Genomic DNA, 25,554 nt, shown 5'->3' on the forward strand with positions numbered 1-25,554 from the left:
TCGTGACTCCTGATTAAATACAAAAATAAACAAAGAGCCATCCTTGAACATTTGGACAAGAGGTCTGGTTTAGCAATGCACCATTTCGGATTGTTTATCAACTTTTTAGGCTCAGGTGAGGAACTGGGACATAGCAGTATATTGGCATACTCTTTGTTATTTTAATTTTTCTGCATGCTTAATGGCAAGATTCTTAGATACTATGCTCTGGAGAAAGATGCGAAACTGCTATAGAATACTCTTTGAACATGAATTTAACATGAGATATAAAAAAAAAAGTGTTCATCCTCTAATTTCCCAGATGGAATTCCAATTCTTTATTTTTTAAGAAGGAACATGAAAAATTATTTCATGTCTGTATTAAATCCTACTGAGCTTTGTGCCTTCTTTGTTTTTTATCCATCTCCCAGGTGTTTATGTTGTTCTTACAACGCAAGATTGTTGCGCAATTTTATTGCATCTGTAGTGTCAGAGTTGTCTGAGAGTTGTTGTTATTTGTTTGAGAATGAATGCAACCTTTTTTACTTCCTTCTTGTCAGCTGGGCACAGATGCTGCATCTAGCTGCTTAATACCTCGTGTCACTTGGCATGAGGTGGACTTTTGGTGGAGCATGAATGCACAATCAGTATACTGTGGTTGTTCGTTGATTCTGTTCTTATGTATGGGACCTGGAAGCTTTCTTAGATGTTGCAACTTAATTCAATATATAGGACCTTTGTGGGTCTTCTTGCAGCGTACCTGATGTAGAAACTTGTATGAGTGGTTATACGATGTAAAATCATTGTCCTTGGATAAGATTTCATTTTGTCCAATTAATGGACTAACTTTTTTCATGTTGCTTTGCATGTCAGTCTAGGCTGTAGTCCATCCCTTTGGGAAAGAGGGCTGATCAACTAGGTCGACTTGGCAAGCTGCAAGAGCTTTCTGCTCATGGGCTATGGGCTGAGGGGTTTATGTTCTTGGATTTCAACAAAGGCTTCTTCTGTCCATACCAAATGAGCCCATGCAAAGGAGGGGAGCTGCTCAGAAAGTGCCTTCTCCTACTGCTGTAACAGTGGGAAAGAGGATGTCCAGGAGTAAGTTGTTACTGCCGTAGCAATTCAGGCTGTCCGCTTGTGCATGGTGCCTGTCTCAATGGTTCCTCGAACCTGGGAAGGAGCAGGCTGTGGGAATTGTCAGATACACACGGGTGCCAGTTCAGAGCATTCACAAGGGCGGCTGGATTTTTGCACAAGTATAGATTGGGTTAACCTGTTTTGCATAATGAACTGTTCTTCAAGGAGGCATAAAGCTTTTAAGATTCTCCTAGCAACTCTTTTGACAACATAATTCACACCATGGGTTTCTTTCCTTCCTCCCAACATACCGTATTTGGCCACTTTAACAGAAAAATATACTCTACTCTTAGTCCCCGGTATATAGAATCTGGTAACTGGTTCTTTTTGCACTTTTATCACTCAGGTAATTTAACAACCACATAAAAATCATACATGTGACAGTTATCCAAGCTGAATAAGCCTTTTTGTCGCTGGCTCTCCCAATGAAGTTTGTGATTGACAAGATCTGCCAGCAGATTGTCAGCTCTTGGTATCATGTTGCTGTGTACTAGGGAGAAAAAAAAAGACTGAATGGTCATTTATTTTATTAAAAAAAAAAAAATCCAAATCAATAATGAGAAAATAGAGACATGCCATGTCATAAAAGTACTGTATTCTGTCCAAAGTGGTAGTTTGTAGCTGAGCTAAGAAACATGGGCAAAAATAAAATTGTCAGCTCTGTCCAGCAGAGCTGTCTGATTTCTTTGTAGGAGTAAGGTGACTGAACTGAAGTTTTACAATATCCATTTTTTCCTTGGTTGTGCACAGAAAGTAGGTAACTTATTTTTCCTTCTCTTTTGTCATTGCTGGCTGTGTTCTGAGGAGTTTTTGAGTTAATTTCCCACATAAGTATGTGACTATCTCTGTAATCTGCTTGAAAAGTATAAAAAAATCAGGGCTGCAAGCAGCTGTGGTGTTTCTGAGCCCGCGGTGTGGGGTGGTTTCCATCCTATGCTGTTGCAGGTGCTTGTTTTGGCCTGGCAGCTGTATCACCTAAAATTGTGGGCAAATGGGCACTGCACGTGTTATTTTATTATTATGTTATTTTAGGGTCTTTTATGTATATGGCCTTATTCTATGAGAATCACGTATGCTTGAATAGAGATGTTAGTATTTTAAGAGCTCTGGATCTCAATCTGATGATTAGGATGGGTACTGTGGAAAGGACTGACATGATTACGCTCTGAATTGTAGTAAAACATGGAAATGCATGCACTTTTGGGGAAAATCTAGGAAGCATAAGGACGTGATTTTGGATTGTCAGACTTTGGGTCTGACAGTATTGAAGTATTTCCATTTGACTTCAGTATTCTATATATAAAATATTTTGGAAAGACAACTAAAGAATTCTGTTCCAAAAGCGTCAGAACATAACCATTAGATACCATTAGAACATACTTCACTGAAAATAAATTTTAAACCAAATGGAAACGATTTTGCCAAATGTTTTGGGTTCTTCTTTTTAAAGTAACACTTCCCAACTGAAAATCATTCCATCAAAGTTCTGTTGATCATGTTGATTAGGAGTTGCTTTCTTGGATTAAAATGACAGTGATTGTCATTTTCCAATTACATTCGCTTCACCCTTGTAAAATTATGTTCTTCCTAAACAATAGAGGATATCTATGCATTGCTTTTGATGTAATTTTCTTGACTTCCTTTCTTTTTTGCCAGAGGAGTTTTGAATAGTAATAAATTGGAGGAAGAGTTTGGAGCACATATGTGGTATACAGAATTCTGGAAAAATTGAAATTTTATAGTTGGAAGACAAATGAGTGGGGGCTTCCACGAAAGACTGATTAATGGACTATGTTATTTTAGTAAAGGCACCCAACTTGAGTAAATCTGGTGTGATTGTTATCCAAGACATTATTTATGTTCTTTGTATAGCACAGTAGAACAGGGCCGTTTTTCTTTTTATGTAAGATTTAATTACCAGTAGAATTTGTTTGAAAATTAATTAGAGTAATAGAAAAATTACTGCCTCTGGCAGTGATTCATGCCAACAGATATATGCGTGTGATTTCTGGTAAATGAAAAACACTTTGTAATGTAGTAATAGTTTTTAAGTATTGAAAATGCTCTCCTAGCTCACCTCCTCCTTTCCTTACTCATGAATGTGGCTTTAACATTTAGATCCTCACTGTATCCATTTGTATGCTGCCCATGATGAAAAGATGCTGACCTTGTAATATCAAGAATTATTCAAGACAAGGTAGACATAGGCTATTATTTGAAGTATTCTTTAGAAGATCAACATTCTGGATTTCAAAAAAAATCAAAATAATTTTGCAAAAAAAATGCCTGCAGTCTATAAGGCAATGTTTAGAACCACTTGCTGCAGCAACAGATAGCAAAGATGCTGTCTGAACTACCTCTTTGATAAAGCTCTTCCCGTGTTTTTTTGGGTTTGCTGACCAAGAAGGTACAGTCCTAGATTATACATGGTTGGCTACTTTTCCAAGAGAAATGGGCATGAAAAGAAAACTTGCTTGATTGTTCTCTTGTGTGTGTGAGTACTTGGGACAGCTGTTCCATGACTGTTTTGCACAGAACTTGGTACAGAGGATGTCCTCAGTGAGGAATATTTTTCTTGGATTCTTCTTGATATTATAGTTCTTCCTTAAGAATGAAGATGCCACAAATCATTCTGACTAGGATGGCATTATGGGATATGGCCTTTTTCCCTTACATTTTTTTCTACTTTTTATTCTATTCTATTCCTTTTACCTGAACCCTGTATAAAATTCCAACATTTTTCTCAGGATGCAACACACAATTGAACATTTAATTTGATAATTCAGTCACAACTGAAAGAATTCAGTTGTGTTCAGATTCTGTCTTCCTTAGCAGAATGTGTATGAAATAAAATCTTTACATTTTTCTTCAGGAAAATTTGAAGGTCCTGTGCTGTGTATGGCTAAATTGCAGGCTTGGCTGGTATTCAGAGGCTCATAATACTTTGGAGTAGATTTTTCTTCAGCATCGTGTTTGTTACAAAGTCTTGGGAAAAGCTGCTGCTTGTATGTATTTTTCTACCTTTTAAAATAAATAGCAATTGGTTAAATCACATTTAAGTCTTCCAAAGAAGAGAAGCCTATGCACAAAGTAAGTACTATCTGTGTGTATGCATGTATGAATGCGGTGATATTGAGAGGTCAGGAATTCACTTCTGCTCCATCCCAGTAGTTCTTTTTCAAAAAGCCCTGTTTAAAGCAAGCTGTGAAGCCATTGTGGAAGCTAGAGGAAGTACGATAGGTGCGTTAATCTTATTACAAATGAATCTCCGTTTAATTGCAGTGCTGCTTTTTTTTTTTTAACTCTATAGCATTTAGATCAAAAGATGTTTGACTTAAATTTAGCAAATGCTGATTTATAAGTTGACATAATTAGCTGTATTTTTTAATATACTTTGCAAGAAATTAGTATTTAAGTAAATATACCTCGATGAACATTTTGCATCAAATCAGCATGAAATTCAAAATGTCTTTTGGGATTCTGAATATGAGAGCAGTCAGATTCTCCACAAACTTCATTGCTGTGTCTTGACAGTCCTTCTGAGTTTGCTTGTCTGGCGTATCCTTGTCTGGAACCATCTAAGGAGACCTGTTTCTAAATCAATCTTACTTTTATACAAGCTAATGTCTTGTTTTAGCTGCCAGGGAAAGTATGTGTTTAAAAAAAAAAAAGTCTTTCCCTGAAGCTATTATCAGTTTTAATAGATTGGCAATAATCACTAATCCGTTATGGTATTGAAGCTTACATACTGGAACTTAGATCTCTGATTTCAAGTGCCTATGGGAATAATTTATTGTACTCTGTGAGGTCAGTCGTTACAGGTTTGTCTCCATCTTTCTCTTGCACAGCACGCGATTATTGTCAACTGGTATTTGCTTGCAGGTTACATGGTATTTTCTCTTGGTACTGTTTATTTACTGGCATTATTTGTTTCTCCCAACAAATGCACAGATTATCACAATGCTCAGTTGCAGTCACAGGCAGATGTAAACATCTGTTCGTTGTTTGCGTAAGCAGGAGAAATGTGGACACAGGTTTCCTCAGAGCCTGGGTGTTGGAGAAAATCAGTTTAACTTGTGGATAGCCACTGTTGATGGTTTTGCATTCAGTGAATGTTGAACGCTTTTCTGTAGACTGTTAGAGTATCGGTGAAAGAGTTAAATGTAGCAGGACGGAGAAGTGTGTGGTTCAGAAGCCATCATTTATTTGCATTGTTAATCACAGTTAAGAACAGGGGAACAGAGAGTAGAAGGAGCTAGGTACAAGCCATCACATTTCGTCAAGTTTTGGATTGAATCACTAATGGAATTCTTCGTGAAACAGTAATTCATTCATTCATCAAAATGTGCCTCCCCTCGTAATCAATGTTTCTGTTTACTTAAATAACATCAGACTGCTTCCTTCTCAGGAAAATGTTTTAAAGTCAATACAGCTCAAATGAAGTGCTTGAGACATAGTACAAGCCGCAGTACGACCTAGAAGTTTATAGCTTGAAGTATGTCAAATAGAAGCGTGTTGTGCTGCCTTGAAACTAACCTGCTACGAAGTTCCAGAAAACATCTTTGACTCATCTAAAATATCACAGATATTTTCTAGTCCAAGAAATTAGCAAATAGGTTTTCAAATTAATGGTCTTTGTGTGTAAACTAATTTTGAAGGGAGGAACATTTATTGATTGATTTTAAGTAGTTTTATCACTGTCCAAAGTAAATTAGATGTCTCACTCATAATGATTTTTCCCTGATCTGACTAATTTACAATATTAAAATAAATGGTCAAGTGTTTTGTTTACAAAACAATAATAAGAAATGTATTTCAGGTAGACAGGTTTCCTGATTTCCAGAGCTATTGAGCACATTTTTTTACTAAATTTGTTCATTTATTATTTTCAGTTTGCAATTTGTACCAAAAATTGCTGCCTGTTATTTGAAGATTTTGAATGTGAAGATTAATATTTATCAAACTGGTGGTGGCACCTTCACAATCACCTCCAAAAGCAATGGGAGCATAGGATGAACATAGTCCTACCAGCTGCAGTGGTGCAGTGTTGGTCAAATAAGTATACTATACTTACATACTTAAACAGAGCTCCTCGTTCTGTGAACTAGTGGCAGTACTTACTAACCTATATGGATTTTGAGGCTTCATTGTGGGGTTTTATTTCCTAACAATTTGTTGGAATCCTTGAAGGAGAAATTCTCTATCAATGCGAGTTATTGCTACCATTAGCTAGGGACCTGGCACTTCTGCAAGTTCTGTGGGTAATTTGTTCTGAGATTGGAAACCTTTTCTGCTGCCCTAGGGAATGGAAGGTCTTGTCGCGTGTCAAAGGGAAGGTAATCTGCCCTGGTCATAAAATGTTACATTGAAAACATTGCTATGATAAATAGACCACTCTTCATACCTCTTTTCGTCTCTAATATCTCATGCGGTAACCTTAGCCAGTACTCATCTGAGTTATTGGGTTTTAAGCCAGATGCTAATTCCGCATTTAGAGTAATTGTTATCTGAGAAGAACTTTTCCTTACACCCATGTGCTTATGGGAGGGAAAGGAGTTGGTGTTTGCTGTATGGGGTTTTTTTCTTACTTGCACATAAAGGACAAAATGTGCTACCATCACTCATGTGAGTGAATATTTTCTTGTGACTTTTAATTAGCTATTAAGTAATAGCTGAAGTTTTTATAACACATTTTTTGGCTTAAACTGCAAAGCCTTTTGTGATATATTAATGTACCAGTGTGAACTTAACTCTTGTTCAAAGAGTATATATATAGATTATATATTACAGAAATAGAATAAGGTGATTTTTTTTTTTTTTCTTCATAGTGTAAGCCTCAGAGAGAGAATATTAAGAGGTTGACTGGAAAACTCTTTAAAAATTGCTGACCTTTCCCTTAGCTTTATCTTCACCTTTAAATTTTAACATCTGAATTTAGCATACTTAGGCTAGACTAGATTAAAAGACACTACTTTGTCAATGTTTCTCTTCTTGGAGAAAGAAAATTGTTCTCTCTCTTTGTCTTCCTGAATATTTCTGACCTCCCTTTCTGTTACAGCGGTTAGATTAAACTGTTTCAGTGCATAGAAGATATGTCAGCAGGTTTATTGAATGACTTCTGTTCACTGGACTAGCATAGCTTAAGTGTTAAATTTAATCTCATTTTTGTCATGTATAATATATATTATATTTTTATATAATTGTATATCTTTTTATATAAAAACTTACATATAAAATATGTATAATTATATATAAAATTATGTCTATAATAATAATATATATAGAGAGAGAGTCTGGTCAGATCAAGGTATTGCATTGTGTGCTGGGACCTGCAGTTTGGAAAGTAAAAATGCATGCACCACAGTTTTAGAGGTAGGGGCCATACACAGCCCAAAAGAAATGTTTTGGCCGGTAGACACTCTTAGCTTCGTAATTGGCAGATCATCCATCCTACATTGTATTTTAGAGTAACTGTAGGAAAAATAATAGGAAAATGGGTGTAACCCTTTTTTTTTTTTTCTTTTATGTGAATTAGCTTTCAAGAATGTTGTATTACTTCACTTAGGATTTAGTATTACTTTGATTCACATCTTACTTCCGGAGTCTAGAAAGATATGTAGGGTATAGAGATCTTGAGAAACTGAATTTATTTTACTGGAGCTAACAGAAGTCTCAGGTATGTCTTAGCTGATCATTGTTATGCTCCAAAGATAAGAGCTGTGGGCATATTGTTCCATAACTAGCCTGCAGAGGATCTGGCTTTTTTCAATGCTTGTTTGTGCTGATAGCACCTGGGAGGTGCAAGGGGTGGAGAGTCGTACAGTGCAGAAAGCTGTGGTGGACAGTTCTGGCACATTATGCCATGTCATTTATGTGGATGAAGATCAGCTGTGCCTGCCTCAACCCCTCAATACTGCCTCTCTGACGTGGGTCTGTGAGTGAGTCGCTCAGCATTGCCAAGCAGAATATTCTTTTCCCTTCAGCCCTTGTCTCTGTTCACCCGTGGTTGCTTCTGCTCTTTTATTGGCTAAGAAGCTGCATCTGATTTCCTGTGGGGATGAAGTGACACCCAGAGTTTGTACCCATTGCGCTTCTGGGTTGCACTCTTGGCTGAGGCTGGGGTTTTCAGCCCCCATTTCCTTTGTGCTAGTGTTATCATCTGTAAGGCTTGTGAAGACTTCCATATCCTGTAACTAACTAAGTAGAAAAAATACAGAAGGAAAGATCTAGTTCACTTGACTTTCTTTGCCTTAGGTAGCATTCATACCGTACAAAACAACCTGCATTTATTTTTTTCTGAGCCTCTGGTAACATAATCACAGTAGTCTGTATCTGAGCTTCCTGAAACATTTCATGTATTGTCCAAAGGCACTGTATTTACAATCCCAAATGTCTAAAAATAATATTCAGTACTCTGTTGTATGCACAAAGTAGGTTTTGTGTTATGCATTCCAAATTATTTTTTTTTAGGCTCTAGATTCAACTAATAAGCTTTGCATATATTAGAATTTTCTATGCTGCTAAGTATTACATTGTAATTTCAAATATCCATCATTGTTGTCAAAAGCGATGTTGCAGATTCGCTAAACTAAACATGCAGTGCTTTGCTATAAATGAGGGAAGGTCATTGAGCCATATGGTGATGGCAGGTCCAGTGGGGGATGTTTGTCACTATTCACTGAGTTACACGAAACAGAGATTTTTGGATAAGTTGTAAAGCTGATAGAAATGGATTAGAGGATAAAGTTTGGAGAATAACTCCAATATTCCAAATCCTGTAACTTCTAGTGTGTTGTCTATAACCAGACAGAACAGGTGGTCTGTTACTTCATGTGGATTGTTTAAAAAAAAAAATCCTTGTGTTTTATTATTGTTTTTTGTCATGAGATGACTGGATCCTATCTAATTTCAATGTTATTTCTTTTACTAGTTCATTTTGGACCTACAATGCTTAAATTCTTCTTTCTTAAAAAGTGCACTTCTAGTCAAGAAAAAATCAAGAGGCTAAATTAAAAGTCTTTGTTACTAGAATCCAAGGATCGCCTTTGCAAAGTAAATCTTTGTTAGGAGTCTGTTTTGTATGCTTAAAATTACTACCCTGTCAAATGACCAACTAAGCTTCACCTCAGATAACCTTCACAGAACTATTTTTTAAAGCCTTTCATAAGTCAAAATATCTGTTATTATGTTGACAGCATACAGTTTTAAAATATTTTTTATCTCGGTCCCTTTTTTCTTCTAAGGAATTGGCATTTTTATTATTTCCATATTAAAAGAATAATATGCATACTGTAACTAGATATTTACTAAATCTAAATCTTTAGTTTCAGAAATGATGCTGGGTTTCAGAAATGTCCTATTTGTTGCTTAATTGAAAAACCTAAGCACTATTGCTTCATCAAAGACAAATCATTTTCTACTGACAAGTGGGAAATACTTGCATCCAGCAAGAATGTTTAGCGCCCAGTGGGTTTCTAAATGAACAGTTACAGTCACCAAGAGGCGCAATACCATTAGCCCTCTTCAGGGTACCCAAGTCATAAGCTAAACTACGTCTCTTCTTAGAATGGAAGATAACCCCTAGCCATGCTGAAGAGAGAAATTTTTGCCACAACGTAAGACTCTAATCTTTCCAGAAAAGTAGAAAGGAATTTGTAATGGCAATTCACAGCAGGCCAGGCCTTTTTTAAGAAATGTTCAGAAATAGCAGTGCAGCAAATGGAGTGGTATATATCTGCCTCAAAAGGAAGAAGAGAGAAATCAGCCTTGTCAGGATCTGAACTTGCGGTTTCAAGGCATTCCCCACCTGGTAATTGGACTGCTGAGCTACCAGAATGTCCTGGTGAGCAGTTGGCAGGGGCTTGGCAGTGAAAGCTTAGCAGAGCGCTGTTTGTCATTTCAGGCCATCAGGACACTTTTCATCTGTGGCAAATTCTGTTTCTAGTTCCTGCAGCACATCCTTGCCCAGTGCCTCGTTAACCAAACAACTTGTTCGATTGGGTCCTTCACTGGTAACCCTCTTTTTTAACCTCTTCTGCAATACAACGTTGCAGGTGCAACCCCAGTTAAGATTAAAAGAATGCTTTCATTTGGACATCTTTCCTTTTTTCTTTTAACCCTGACCTTCTGAAAAGCGCTCCCTTCTGCAGAGATTCTTTACACTTAGAATTAAGCCAATAACTGCTTTTATTTTTAGAAGTATAGCAACAGAAATGTATCTTTCAAAGAACTGCAAAAATAATCGTTGTTAACTATGAATAGCACTGATACTATTCTGGGACCATGAAGAAGGCGGCGTTTGGGAACTGAAGGTAAATCATACCTGATCAACATGATTTGCCTGGATTTGTGAACAAGGGGAGAGCAGTCGATGTCATTTAGGATGTCATTTAGTAGAAGATGTCATCCTCTACTTAGGAAGGCTTTCAACACCAACTCACACAACATTTTTGTATCCAAGTTAAGGTGTTACAGTCTGGATGGATGGACAACCATGTGCTTTTAAGACTGGTTGGATGCTGCAGCTTAGAGGATGAGTCTTCAGGTGTTGATCCTGGGACTTGTCCTGTTTCACGTCTTTAGCAATGACCCAGAGAAAGTAACAGTGCTTGCTCAGTAAGTTTGCAGATGACACCAATTTGGGGAGCCAGTGTGCTCAAGGGTAGGGCTGCCATCCAGAGGGACCTCAGAAGCCTGAAGGAAAAGGTTGACAGCATTCTTAGGAAATTTGGTAAGGACAAGAGCAATGTCCTAAACCTGGGAAGGAGGTGCCTCAGCTGCAGAACAGCCTGGGTACTGACTGGCTAGGGGGCAACTCTGCCAAAAAGGGGCTGAAGGATCCCAGCAGACAGCCAGCTGTGTGCCCTGGTAGCATGGAAAGCCAAGAGCATCCGGAGATGTATCAGCAGTTGCTCAGCCAGCAGATTGAGGGGAGTGATTATCCCCCTCTACTCTGTGCCTGTTAGACTGTATCTGGAGTATTGACTCTAGTCTTGCCTCCATCCACCCTGTCCCTTATAGAGGAAAGACGTGGGTGACCTGAAGCAAGCTCAGCAGAAACTACCAAGGTGGTTAGGGACTGAAGCACTTGCCCTGTGAGAAAAGGCTGAGGGAGCTGGGCTGGTTCACCCTGGAGAAGAAACAACATTGAGGGCACCTAATAGTACCCAGTACCTCAAAGTATCCAGAGCTGCCTGGCAGGAGAACAAGAGACAGCAGATGTAAAGTAAAGGAAGAGTGGCTTTCGGACTGGCTGTAAGGAAAAGCTTTTTCCCCACAAGGACAGCCAGGCAATTGAGCATGTTTCCTAGGGAGGTGGTCTGGTCACCATCCTGGTTTTCAAGACGTGGCTGGACAAAGCCGTGAGTAGCCTGGTGTGATCCCATCGCTGACCCTCCTTTCAGCAGGAGGTGGGACTAGATGCCTCCCAAGCTGCTTTCTCATGTGCATGATTCCGTGCTCCTGTTGCTCAGTTGGTCATCCATGCTTTCTTCTTTGAAATGGATACAGGCACAAACTGATGAAAGGATGCAGTTGAAAAAAAAGTCGTCCTTTCCTAAAAACAGCCACAAGTGTGTGTGTGTGTATATGTATATACATATAAAAATCCAGGGAGACATTTTCAGTTTTTAGGTTGATTAAAGAAAATGAAAGGCAACTCTTTTGAAATATGCATGCATGTTAGAAGCTTTTTCTGTTTCTCATCTAGGGCAACTTGCACTTGGAAGGTTCATGTTTTTATTAGAATTATTGAGATATGGGACACAAAATATCAAGATTTGCTTTAGAAATAAGTTACAAATCTTTGCATCTGATGGTACAGCATGTATTATATGCACTGGGTCACAGTTACCAGCTCTCAAGTGTGCTTTCTAAAGTTTGTCAATTTTTATCCCTCTCCCCTGTTCTTTTGGGGTAATCCTCTATCATAAAGTATCTCTAGCACTGTTCTCTTCCAGGCATATTTCTTGGCAATTCCATTGGAACTCGTATTTTGTATGTTAGCAGAGAAACTGAGTAGTGGCTTGGAGGTTTCATTCTATAGGCTTTTTGTGAAGACTGTCTAGGGACTCTGTATAATTAGAAAAGTCAAGGAAATAATACCGGGTTAACCAACAGTCTAATTTTTCTGTTTCTTTACTCTTCTCCACTCCCAGCTTCTAGCCACCACCCCCATTCTCCCAAGCAAATTCTGGTTGCGGGAATAGGCTTTGCTTTGATTTTAGAAACTCAGCAGGTGTCGTTGTTGTGCTGTAACTTGGGTGGCAGTGCTGAAAACATGTCTAGTGATGGAGTTTGAGGAACAACTTGCTGATAAAATATTGCATCCATACCCTTCTGTTGGTCCTGTGTTTAATTAGACAAGTCACAACTACTTCTCTATGAAGTACTTACCTCTCGGTCTCAAACATACATCTGTTGTCAAATGTTTCTTTTTTTAGTATTAAATGGAATTTGCATGCAGCTTTTGCCTCACATTTATTGGTGTCTTTTAATGAGACCTTTATAGAGGAAAAAAGAATGTAAATATATACATATATGGAAATACGTATGTGTACATATATATATATATATATATAAAAAAATCATTGCCTCTGAAGTAATTCTGTACATGGAGACATCCCTATTAATGCTATTAAAAGTTCAAGGTAAGCTAAAATGATTTTTCTGCAGATAGTTTTTCATTATAAAAACTTAAAATTTTTAAATTGTATGTAACTGGAAATTCAATTAGGTAAATCCCATCTGGTGCACATTTTGCTAGTAATAATGGGAAATTCTGAAACTTAAGGTAGCTCACTTAATATAATATTACTGTAATGTAAATCAGTGTCTCATGTTTGCACATTGTGTCCTTAAGTAAAAGCATCATATACTTCATTTCAGGATTATTAGCCACAAGTGGGCTTCCTAGAGGCTGGCTACTGATTGCTTGCCTTAATTTATTAAATACAGCTGAAGCGAATAAGGAAAAATGCTTTTTCTTTATAGCTTTTTTGAAAGTCTTGAATATTCTAATCTGCTGGCCTCTTCCCTTGTAATCTGTTTTGCTTGCACAGGTTGTGTACCACAATCCTCCTATATTTGCATGCATGCTCAACAACTTACGATTTGTAATAGCCATTTTGTTTCACAGTATGTTGCCTGTGACTGTAGTTTGATCCATTAATACATTACATTTATTCACAGTCACAAAAATAAGATGTCAACGTGTCTGTAAAGTTCTTGGAAAGATGACTTAAATCTTCAGCGTGTTGTGATACCAGTAAATGCAAAGTGGTGCTGAGAAAAACATTGCTCGGCCAGGTTTATTTGGAAGGCATACTACTGTGGACTTAAAAGCGAGAATGTCTGCGTGGTGTTTCAGCTTCTTTTCTTATACTCTACTTTAGCAGAGCACAAAGATAAGAGAGTGAAGACTTGAAAAGGAAATGGATTTCTTTTTTTTATTTTCTGGTCAGGCATGACATAAGTAAACATTTTGAACCAAAAATATCTGAATCCCCAAGCAGCTATTATTTTCTCATGTACCTCTGTTGCAATTTCATTTTTCTTTAATAGCCGTTGTTTCAGACTTTGCTTCTTAGAGGCTTCGTTTTTATGAGGACACAGGTTAGGTTTTCGATTGCGCTTCAGGGAAGGAAGAAGATGAACTCTTTGAAGGTAGAGGTGAACGACTGAGTATTAGGAAAAAGACTGTTTTCTAACTGTAACTCTGTGGGTTTTACTATTATTTGGGGGCATTGTTGTCTCTTAACATTAGCACGTAGTGCCCATTTCCTGTGAGTCTGTGGTTATGTTTTGGCCCCGGCGTTGTTCTCGCATTAACCTCCAACCACTCTTTCTATTTTCTACTGATGTGCATCTGTTGCCGTGCATAGCCATCCACCTGCACTGGCTTTGCTCGGAAGTCGTTGCACTGAGTCTATTACCCATTGAGAACATACTTTTAATTTAATTGGGAGTTAATTCTGTGACAGATGCGCGTAACTAGGCATCGTGAAAAGTGGTTTGGGTGTGCATATGTAAGAGAGCATCGACTGAATATATTCAACTGTACACTCTTGCTTGGGTCCTGCTGTCACTAGCTTGCTAGAAGGTGTTTGCAGAAGATAAAATCAAAGGTGTTCTGTTATTAAAATTTCAGTATGCTTGGATGACAAAACGAAAGTGCCTCGTTGCATCTTTCAGCCATTTTTCAGTATCTGTTTCTAAAGAATGGTGTAAAAAATAGTAGATTGTGAAATGCAGTTTGAATTTTCATTTGCAATGATGTCTCTTAATGAACACTGCTGCATTCCTAGGACCTTTCCCAAAGGTCTATAGGAGCTGTTTGAGTGTACTGTATGCAGAATTGCTTTCCCATTCTGTCTCTCTGGAGAGCCTGCTTAGTACCTTCTCACTGAGGAGTCCCCTTTGTTTATGTGACTTGGTTGGCCTCTCTGAGTGGGATCTGTCACAAACTGTATCTCTCTAAATCAGTACTGCTGTATTCCCTCCTCCTCAGTGCTAATGCTAGTACAGTCCCATGCTGAGCCAATGGAGCTACCTAATCCAGAAAAAAAAAACAACAACAAAAAACAAGTTCACTCTTTTAGTAGTTTGGCCTTCTGTCAGGTTACCAAGTTGGACTGGCTCAGCTCAGGGCCAAATAGCAGACTGGCTGTGCTGGTCTGAAGGAGGCAGTGGGAGGGTTTGTGCTTACCAGGGCAGGTGGCAAAATTGCAGCAGCTCCCCTTCAATCACGTAGGCTTAAACTTATTGCCATATGGTATCCCCTCAGTTCCTTTGTGCCAGCTTGGGTAAATAATCATTCATAAGGTACAGCAACCATTTCACATGCTAGTATGCTTTTCATCTGTTGCTCTGTCTTCAGATAGTGCTTTTTTTAAGGTTAATGTTGTAAAGTTTTATGAAGATAGCCATATATTCTATGCCACTGGCATTTTGAGCTGTACCTTCAAATGGTAAATGATTGCTTTATGTGTTTATCCTTACTGAACTGAAAATGCACACCATTAGAGTAGCTGATCAGCTGACCAGTCTGTTCATCAACCAGAAGATCTTTAGGGTAGTAGTCTTTAAAAAAAACCAAGAGATACATGTCTGAATGAACGAGTTCTTTTCATAGCATGTGTATTTTTACTGCATGTTGCTACACAAGTTACTGTACTTTCAAAAGAGCTCATGGACTTGCAGCAATATCACAGCCCTAATGTTAGTACTAGCTTTTAGTACATGGTCAGTTCAGAAACTCTTGAAGCAAAGGTTTGGAATTTACACTGCTCACAACTGTTATTGGGTGTAAAAAGTTGTTCCTTAAAAAAAACAAGCATCCCCCCCTAAAACTGCCAGTTTGTTTATATCTTGACTTAACGTTTTTTAGATAATTTTGAAAGAATTTGAGTGTTGGTGAAATGTTCCCCTGGCACCTCTCAATGGGGAAGAAAGGATGTTTTACAGTCATTATAGTATTGGGTTTGAGCTTGGAGTTCAGCTCATCCTTATTTTAAGTGATATATTGAATCTCAATGTAACCTTAGTAAAGACTAGCACCAGAGCTAGTCTTTGAAGTGTGTTTAGAGAATACTGGAGATATATTGATTTAGCTGTAGAATTAAGATTGGTTTAAGGCCTATGTAAAATAGCTTAATTTGTGTGTTAACGTTTATAAAGGTTTAAAGAAATTGTAAAAGGAAAAAACAGTGCAACTTTCGGACTATAGATAAAAACTGGTCTGATGATGTTTTTGAAGTACATAGCTTTTCTTTCTCAACAACTGTTGGGTATAATGAGAGGAAAAGAGAGAAAATAGAACAATTAATGCACCATATGTACAAAAAAAACCAAGTGTGTAGGTGTTATACTGAAAAAGAATTTGTTTGTCCCGTCTATCTTTTTTTATGTAGATAGCATTTATTAATTTGTATTGCATTTTAAAAGACTTGTACACAGTAGTGGATACTTGCTGTTTGTTGTTGTTTTTTCTTTTGACCTAAGTACATATATATAAGGTCTTTGAATCTTTCAGAAACCCTTTCTTTCTTGCAGAAAATGTTACATGTGTCTGCGCAGTTTAACCCTACATATGTATATGGGGTGATTTAAAATCAATCCGTTATCAAGCAACAAAATTATATGACATCTTAATGATTTGGGGTTGTTTCTTTTCTAGAAGAATTAAGCAGCTTCCCCTTCAAGTCTTGCTAGGACAGCAGCTGCAGATGAGAATGAGCTTCCATATTTAATACATTCTATTAACTTCACACATACAAACACACACTCACTCACTTACGCACCCCAGTGTCACATTATAGGTGAACAGGCCCTAATTAAAAGCATGCACCATCTGCCGGTGTGCGGCAGCAGGGTGGCACTCCGTAACCATCCTGATTCCCGTGATTGAAATGTATTATTTATGAGCTCGAAGAGAAAATATGCTGCTTGGCGGGTGGACTCTGCATTCAGAGCTGGATAGCACCATCTAACGGTAGGGAGTGCCACTGGCTATTCATCTTCCCTCCTCTTCCTCTCCCCTCCTCAGCCCCCTCCCCAGTATTTTTATTTTTCAACATCGTCTTTGGAGTTTTTTGTGATCGTGTTTCAGACAATTTTGTCTCATGTTTCACTTTTATACAAGACTGAAAACAGTTGTTGAAATATTACACTATTTGTGGTGTTTGCAGCAGCCTTTTTTTCTAATTTTAATGCTTTTAATGCTACTGCTCATTTATTTTAATATCGGAATTGGCCTGATTTTTTTTTATTGAGTAGTACACTACAGACTACATAAAAGTTCTTTACTGGGTTGAAAAGAAAGGGGAGAGGTTTGGAGATAGCTGCAGCTTTGTACCTTCCTCTCTGAAAGCAGAGATTGTAATCTCTTCCTGCTTGCAGAGATGGATGAGGAGGTGTTGGACTGAGGGGTGAAATATACTTTGTCAGGAGAGGAAGGGGGGACAAGGAAGTAGCCCTTTTTGTTACAGTTGGTCCATCAGTCTACCTTTGACTGCTGGATTACGAAGTCAGAACTGGTAATACCATATAATGTATTTAGTCGTTAGCTCAATGACCTTTAGCGTATGCAGAATAAGAGTAGTTGCACTGATTCAAAATAATTTGGGGGATGATTTTTTTGGTTTGTAGGCTTTTTGTTATGTTCTTGAGCTTTGCGGTATCATGCTGGACATCCAACAGTATGTTTACAGCAATAACAAGCAGTTAAGACTGGAGTGATATGTGAAATATGAAATTTTTCTACAATAACTTCCAGTAAAACCACTGTTGTTTAATTAAAGAATCTAGTCACTGTTTCAACTCAGGCAAGACCATGAATAAAGAGATACCTGTATAAAACTGGGCAAAATATATATGTGTGTATGTATATTTATTTTTAAAAGTCAGCATGTTTTAAAGAACATTGAAATGTCATAACTGTGGCACATCTATGAATACACATCATCTTATTGTTTGTGTTTAGAACGTATGCCATCAGAAGGATACGAGATGCCTTCAGAGAAAACAAGAGTATAAAGGATTCTGAAAAAATAGAAGAACTAGTGAATAAAGCCAAAGCAAACCTAGAGGTTATACGTCGGCAGGTATGTTTATTTCTCTTATTATATTTAAGAGTTGCACACTCCTCAGTTAACTGTCTTATGCCACTACGGATGGGAAAAACAGATCCTTGCTCAGAACATCTCTGGATGAACGGTACTTTTTGTATGTCTGAGTTTGGGATGGTGGGAAATATCTGTTTATCCATGTTGGTTGCAATAAGGGACTAAGGGATGTTTGTTCCATTAACTGGAACAGGCCTTGCTGTCAAGTTTATGTGCTCTTCTGTTACCTTTTCTGCTGTTTGTTTTACTATCTCTTCACTCTGTTTCTTTGTTCTGCCCTAATTTTCCTTTGAATCTGTTTCCTCTAGCTCATATGTATTGGATTCCTTTCCTCCTTCCACCATAGGTTTAGAAAAGTGGTTGTGACAGTCACTCCCGAATAGTCTTGCCTTCTGTGTTTGTTTTTCCCCACCTCCAGATACAGTGTTAGAACAGTAGCAGAACAAGAAAATCCTAAAGTGAATGAAGTAAATGCTGGTGAAATGCTAGCAGGGTGATAGATTTTTCTTCGGAAAAAAGTTGAGTCACTGCCAGTATTTTTCTCTGACCTTGTCTGAGTAGCATTTATAGCATCTCTGTTCCTTTCATTGGGTACCATATTATTTAGACATGAATTATACTTCACTGAACTTTAGGTACTTTATTACTTCTCATATATGCCCACTGTCTATCCACAGTAACCAAATGGAAATTTGAAGAAAGCAAGCTTCTATGCCTGAACTTTCTAAGAGCACTTCCAATGCTTGAGCTGTCCCTCCTTCCAAAATCTGCACTTACTGATACCAGTCATAGTTCAGTAGTACTTACATTAACTATCGGATGAGTATGTGCACCTGTTCCTCCATGGTCTGTTTTTAACATGAATCTTTTAACAACCAGCAGGTCAGTTAGCTGGATTCTTATTTCAGTAGGAAGCTGGGCCCTTTGATTTGGCAATTAAGTATGAATATTTTGGTGCAAGTTAAATTGTTTCTTTGGAATTGCTTCTCCCAGGAACAGGTGTTGTTTTGTGCTACCATAGCTTTGCTTGCTTTCTATCTTTTTTTTTAACCCAAACACTGCTATTTTTGTATTTTAAAAGTGTTTCTCAAAGAAGTAATTCAGATTGGATTGACTCAATGTAATTATTTAAATGTTGGGGTGTTTTTTCTGTAGGCGATGAGTAGCATTTTCAGCTCCTCTTTTTGAGATTTTATCTTGGAGAGCCTTGATATACAATATCCTCCAGGGAAGTATTAGAGGCCGGGGAACATAAAGAAGGAGGGGCTGTTGCAGGAGAAAAGTCAGAGATCACTCAGAGCTGAGCTAGCAGTTAGTTTATTGAGTTCTAATCAGTAAATTTAGGTATGTAAAATGTTTAATAAGTGCAGATGGATCGGCAGTCAATACTCTACTATTTACTACACTTAAAGTTTGTGTGGGATACAAAGGTTATTGCTTTAGCTTACTATATGTATATTAAATGTTACATGCATGCAAAAAATGTCCTTTACCAACCCATCGTTGTCTGGTGTCAGGTAAGGGATCTCTCAGCCTTGAGGGGTGACTTTGAGAGACGTTTCCCTGTTCAAGGGGAGATCACCACTGCACAACCAGCTGCTGTGGAGAGAGAGCTCAGCGGACCCTGATGGCTGCAGATATTTACAGTGTAAAGTGGCTAATGTGTTGTCAGATTTTCTGGTGTGTTAATGCAGTTTCAGCTGCTTATCAGCCCAGACTCCAGCCAAACAATTTTTGTGGGCATTTAGTGCTGAGTTCTCACTGATAGCCTCACACAATAGGATTAACTTTAGTTAGGCCTACCTGCTGAGCATCTGCCTGGACCAAAGCTCAGTTAGTTTAAAGAGGAGGAGCGCGTCCGTCACAGGGGATGGCAAAAGATAAGAATGCACAGGGTCAAATTCTGACACTTACAAAATCTGCACCAAAGAAGTAACAATTTGTGGAAGTGGGATCTCCCACAGTAAAATGCTACAGAAAATCTCTTCTAGATTGTGCCTAAGATTAAATTTCTCTCAGCATGTAAAAAAAAATGCTCTGTAATGGTTGTAATTAAGAATGTAAAATTTTATCTTTGATAAATCAGGAAAACATTAGTGAGGCTACCCATGAAATGGATGACTGGAGTGTACTAAATTTATTTTTGTTTTAAAAGACCTTAACTGAGACCTACTTGGCACAATTCTTTTATAACAGCATGTACTTCCTTTTTCTGAAGAGAGTTCAATTTCAAGGTATCAGAGCACTTGAAATAGGTGGGAAATACTGTTCCCACTTAATAGATATGTAACTGGGGTGCTGAAATGAGGACACTGATTTGTAGCACCTTAATGTTTGGGCTACCCTGACTTGATGTGGGTAGGATGAGCAAGAGATAAATATTGTAAAAAATAGCAACACTGTCTTAAAAGTAAGCTTTTCATCAGGATTATTAAAAACCTTAGCATCTAAATTCATATTAATATTTACTTGCTGTCAAATTCAATCGTGCTCTGTGGGGGAAAAAAAAATCATTCTTGCTCCCTTGTTTAATTGAAGATATAAGTAATGAAGTCATCTGACATTATTAAAACTTTATATTTAAAACTAACCAAGCATAATATAAAGTGCTTTTATTTTTAAATGCAGAAGCACTGAAGCAAACGTGAGATCTAGCATACTTTTTTTTTTTCCACTAAGTTTAGGGTTTATTATGATGTAGCGCATCTTGGTATTGCTGACTTTTTCATAATGTGTTGATAGAAATTAAATAATATCCCACTTTGCTGACAATTTGTTGTTACTCTAAAATCAAATTTACATTCACTTTACATTCTAATTTATGGTTTAGTCATCAAAGTGACCATTGAAGTGTAAGGTTCATAAATAGCTATTTGAATCAGCCTAGTGGGAAATGTGAAATAGTGACAGATTACTGTCATTTTGTTCATGTCAGTCACTGTACAATTTGCTTGAACGTTATAAAAGTAGCTTTATAAAGCTGAAAAGCATAGAGGAACATTAATCTCTGCCTTAGTCCTCCTCTGCTTATTATTGGTTTTGATTTAAAAATAGTCTGGCTAAAGGAATGAACAACTGTGATTCTTTTCTCAACACTGTGAAGGGTTTTTTTGTGTGTGTTTACTGTGTAAACAGCACAATTTGTGGTGTCTTCCCTGTAAAGAAGGGTGTTGTGAGAAATGCATTGTCACAAGTAAGTTTGAAATAGAAAGTTTTAAAAAGTTTTGAGGCTCAGTCTTGAGGTCCTTGGAGGATTATCGTAACAGCTATTCCCCAGCTGTGCTAGTATGACTTCATTTGTGAGTTTCCATCTCTATTGGAATATGTTAGTGGTATGAGAATTTGCCCTGAAATGTTACTGCGGTTGCTGAGATTCAAGATTTATAGAAGGCACTTTGAAGATAGGATAATACTGAGTGTTTTGAAGTATTCGCTAGTTTTCTTTGTGGCATGCTCTCTCTCAAGTTTTTAACTGAAAATATAAAAGTGAAATTCAAAAGCTGTATTGGACCTGTGTGGTCTGATTAAATTCCTGTTTTAATTTATAGGACCTCATTCTTACATATTTGTCCACAGTATTTTCTCCTCAGTTTTAGATTGTAGCTGGAAACTACTGATCATCTTGTTGTACAGCTAAGAAGGATTATTTTGGTTTTTCTGGCAGCTCTGAAGGCTTTAGTATCAATTGTACGCGTTTTGACATCACACAACTACAGTACTCTTCAGTAAAACAGTTTTGATATTTCACAGCCTTTTTTTTGTGCCTTTAAATAATCCAAACTGATGAGAATCATGGTTTGCATAAACTTTTAGTAGGGAGACAGAAGCAGCACCATAAGCAGTTAGACAGTCAGGATGTGTGGATCCGATTCCTTTACAGCTGGCAGGTCATCGGCGTTTTCTAAGAGAACAGATGAACTTTTCTTTGTCTTTTGAGTTCGAGCTGTTCTTCTTCAGGCTTGGCCTCTTTTACTGTTACCTTCAGATGTGTAGAAGAGTGAAGGAACATGATTTCAAAATATGAGAACTCCAATAGAAAGGTTCCACTGATAATGATAAATATTGAGTACTTGCAGCATTCTTCATGTTTGCAACATGTTATAAGTACATTCTAATCTTTGCAATATTCATTTATTATAATTTTAGCTCCGCTTCTTTTAATGAAATGTTTCATGACTATGCCTTGATAAAAGCCCGTGTCATACTTAGTGTGAGATTTTGTCTCATATTCTTGTGTTTCTCTGTATTTGCTGTTTCTAGTAAAAATGGTTAGTATGGTCTTGTTTTGAAATTTGTGTAAAATAAGAATGGTTCTTCTGGATCTTCTTTTTTCGCAAGCCAAGTTGCCAGTGCAGCTATGTGTAGCCACCTTCTTGAGGCATTCATTAGCAGTATCTCATCTTAGCAGTATCATAGATTCAAGTAACAGCTGAATGGAAGTGGAAATGATACTGAATGAATGTACTAATACAGTACTCATATTATTGTGAACTGGTAATAATACAGCCACAGCATAAGGAGGCATATTTCTGTTCATCAAAATAGTATAAATATTAAAGCATGTTCAATAAATATTAGCAAGACAAGCAATTTCAATTACAGTTATTCTAAAAAACAGAAGGTAAAAGTACTTTAGTTTACTGCATCTGCTTTGGATTTTATTCCTCATCCTTTATGGTTTTATCAGCAAATACTCCCATTGTTTTCCATTGTTCAGTTCTAGTAATCCTGTGATTGATTTGCAGGAATAGCAAGTAAATTAGTGAATGCCAAGGTGTATGTATTACTGGACTGAAAGCATATTGTTGAGCATTCAGGGGACTGGTACCAATTTACACAGTTGTGAGTGACATTGGAATGGACTGTCTCAAGGAACTTCTCAACCTCCAAGAAATAGTCTGTGCATCTGAAGGTACCCGTGTTTATACTGCAAAGCACTGTAGGCTAGACGCCCTTAGCACGAGAAGGTTCATTACGACAATTCTTATTAGTAGTTTTAGTCTCAGGCTACAAGTCATATTTCTGTCTAATTTTTATGAATAGGTAAGAAAGTTGCAAAATACTGCATAATATATTTGATTATGTTGGCAGCAGTTTTGAAGCCAAGAGGAAAGAATAGCTGGAAAAGCTCTTTAAGCACAGGTAAGTACAGGGTGCATCACCTACACCACTGTTCAGGAATACATATAATATTGGTAAGTCACGTTTTCCTGCTGGCAGCCATTTGTGTTGGAGCTCTAATATGATTTTCTCTTGTCAAGTTTGTCACTGCAAGGAATTTTTAAAATCACAGATTAATTTACTGCTCTTCTTGAGAAGATTCTTGAATTTTATTTGCTTTTTTTTTTCCCCCAGCTTCAAATGGCAAATATTTATTTTATCACGAAAATTTATAGATTTACAGTTTTTATCTAAGAGAAGTGTCCTTGGAAGTTGGTGTTTTTTTACTAGTGTCATATATTTCTATCTATTACAGTTGCACCTATACATTCCAACCAGGATAGAGCCACAGAGAGATCTATTCCTACCTCTCAAGCCATTTAGTTTGTTAAAGCAAGTATGGACACAGGAAAGTTTTCAAATGCCTCATTCACAGAGGAAGAGCAGGACGTGAGTGGCATAATCAAACAATGGACAAAGTTTCTATTAAAAGAGTCTTATCAAGTCACTGCACAGGATCAGTTTTTGAAGGCAATCAAGTATCTATACACTTCTAAATGCTTGCAGTGACATCTAGAATTTAGCAAACGGTTGGCATGATCCTCTTGCACTTCGTTTGCTTGTAGCCTGTTGCAATACTGGTAGTCGGTTTTTAATTGCTTTAGCAGATTATGAGTTCTCACTTCATTGGTTCCCTACATGCATTTACCAAAATTACACTGGAGGCTTGTGGCAAAGCCAAACACTGACTTTAAATCTTCTGACTTTGGCTTTTAGGAGGCACTGGGGAGATTTTTCTGTGGATTTCTTTTTTTTTAATTCCAAAGATTATTTTTTTTCTTTCCTCAAGGTCATTTAAATCCTTTTTGTTATGTTCAAGTTACACTTACTTTCCCTGGGATTTGAAAACATAACTGAATAAATAAACATTTGTATATTTATTCCTTTATAACAGTAGCCTACAAGGAAGAATATGATTAAGAAAGCAACAAAAATCTTTAACATATGTTAAGTTTCAGTGCTCTTTACCTGGAAAGAGACACACATGCAGGTGGAGGAAAGTATAACATAGGATTAATAATACCTGTCTTTTAGTAAACAAGAGAAAGCTTGAAATTGAAATTGGGAGGCACTAAATTCAGAGCTATACTGGTTTTGTATTCTAGTAGGAAAGTAAATGCATTTTATGTCCAGTAAATATCCATAAGGCTGGGAAGGAACAGAAGGAGGAACAAAGAAACAAATGTAATAGGAGTGACTTTGAAGAAGGTTTGGTAAATTTGAACAGAAACCCAGGTGAATCAGAACTTGGCCCTTCGCAGGACGTGTGAGGTCCACTTCGGCCAGCCTTTTCAAATAGCTTTTTCCTCTTGGCATGTAGGATATCTTTGGAGATATGCAATATTGTAACAGATGCCAAAAGCCCAGAGCTGTCATATTGGCTTAATTTCTAGAATCTGAATGTGCAGGAAGTGTAATAGACATTTTACCCGTCTTCAAGTGGCTTGGCTCTCCAGGTTACACCTGTGTGAGTCTCCAGAGCAGTGTTACTCCTTAGGCTTTCATTTAACTCTCCTGATGGAGAGCAAGATTGTATTTTCACAAGTGATTTGCTGCTGTTTGCCCTGCTGACTAAATTGCAAGTGGCAGTTTCTGCCTGCAAGATTAAATACCAAAGTAGACCCTGCACCGAAAGTAACCTTTAGGCTAGAAACAAGGGAAAGTAGTAATTCAGAGGTAGGATGAGGCTTTGTCTTTCTGATCTAAGAGTCTTAGTGTAAAACACAGCATATGATGTATGCAGTAACCTTTCCTTAAAAAAAAAAAAAAAAAAACCCAAAACTGTTGAGTGTTGGCAGCTTCTTTTAAAATACTTCAATTATCTGTCATAAAGAGCTGTCATTGTTTTTGTTACATGTATTTAGTGGCTAATCCAGTGAGGTTAGGGCCTTATCATAAATAATAAGTAGTTATCTGATGCATCCAGAGCTCTGAGCATCTGATGTTATGCAGAGGAGGGCTGTCTGAAGGACAGGAGAAGGACTTACTTTCCTAGTAAGCAATTTGGCGTGGCAGTATGTCACATCCAATCAAGTAAATGCTAGGTGTAAACTTCCACATGGAAAAGAGTAAGTTCCATCAGTGTCTGGCTGGTCAGTGGCTTTTTCAAACAGTTAGCAGCACTGATTGAACCAGTCTGTGCTGAAGAAAGCTCCAGAAGGAAGGAAAGCTCACATTTTCAGGGAGATGTGCTCATCTGCCTCTTGTCCTTTCGTGGTTTCTGCTTTCTTGTGTTTGGTGTCTCATGGGCTTCTGCCCAGTGTGTAAATGAATACGGTTCATAGGGGTGGCTGTTGCGACAAAACTTCAAGGGGGCCTCTTCCAAATAAGGTAACAAGAAGCGCATGTGTGTCCTAGTATAAATATAAAATATTGCCAACCAAGGGAAAGTTAGTTTTGGTCACAGCTCAAATGACTTCTGCCATGTTTCTAATCTGACTGTGTGATCTTGAGTTGATGCTTGCCAATCTTGTTTGTAGTGGTGCCAGTTGAGGGAGGGTTTGAAGATTGAGTTTCTGGCATTAAAGTTAATTAACAATTGAGCAACTTTCTGTATTTCTTGTTGTGTGGTGTCTGCTGCAGAGCAGAACATTTT

General features: G+C 37.6%; 1 protein-coding gene across 5 annotated transcripts in view; it reads left to right on the forward strand.

Annotated features, from left to right (window-relative positions):
- The window catches only part of LYRM4 (LYR motif containing 4), a 90,501-nt gene that overhangs the window by 5,593 nt on the left and 59,354 nt on the right, over nucleotides 1-25,554 (forward strand). For 4 of the 5 annotated variants that reach the window (XR_010069937.1, XR_010069938.1, XM_063325971.1 and 1 more), the window contains exon 2: nucleotides 17,597-17,717. The exons of the other annotated variant lie outside the window; for it this stretch is intronic. Coding sequence is in view for 2 of the 4 variants with exons in the window: in XM_063325971.1 (XP_063182041.1) it covers nucleotides 17,597-17,717 (121 nt within the window). In the remaining 2 variants the exon portion in view is untranslated. The remainder of the gene's footprint in view (nucleotides 1-17,596; nucleotides 17,718-25,554) is intronic. 5 annotated transcript variants of the gene reach the window in all.

Source organism: Chroicocephalus ridibundus, chromosome 2 (assembly GCF_963924245.1).
Source record: "Chroicocephalus ridibundus chromosome 2, bChrRid1.1, whole genome shotgun sequence".
NCBI classification, from domain to species: domain Eukaryota; kingdom Metazoa; phylum Chordata; class Aves; order Charadriiformes; family Laridae; genus Chroicocephalus; species Chroicocephalus ridibundus.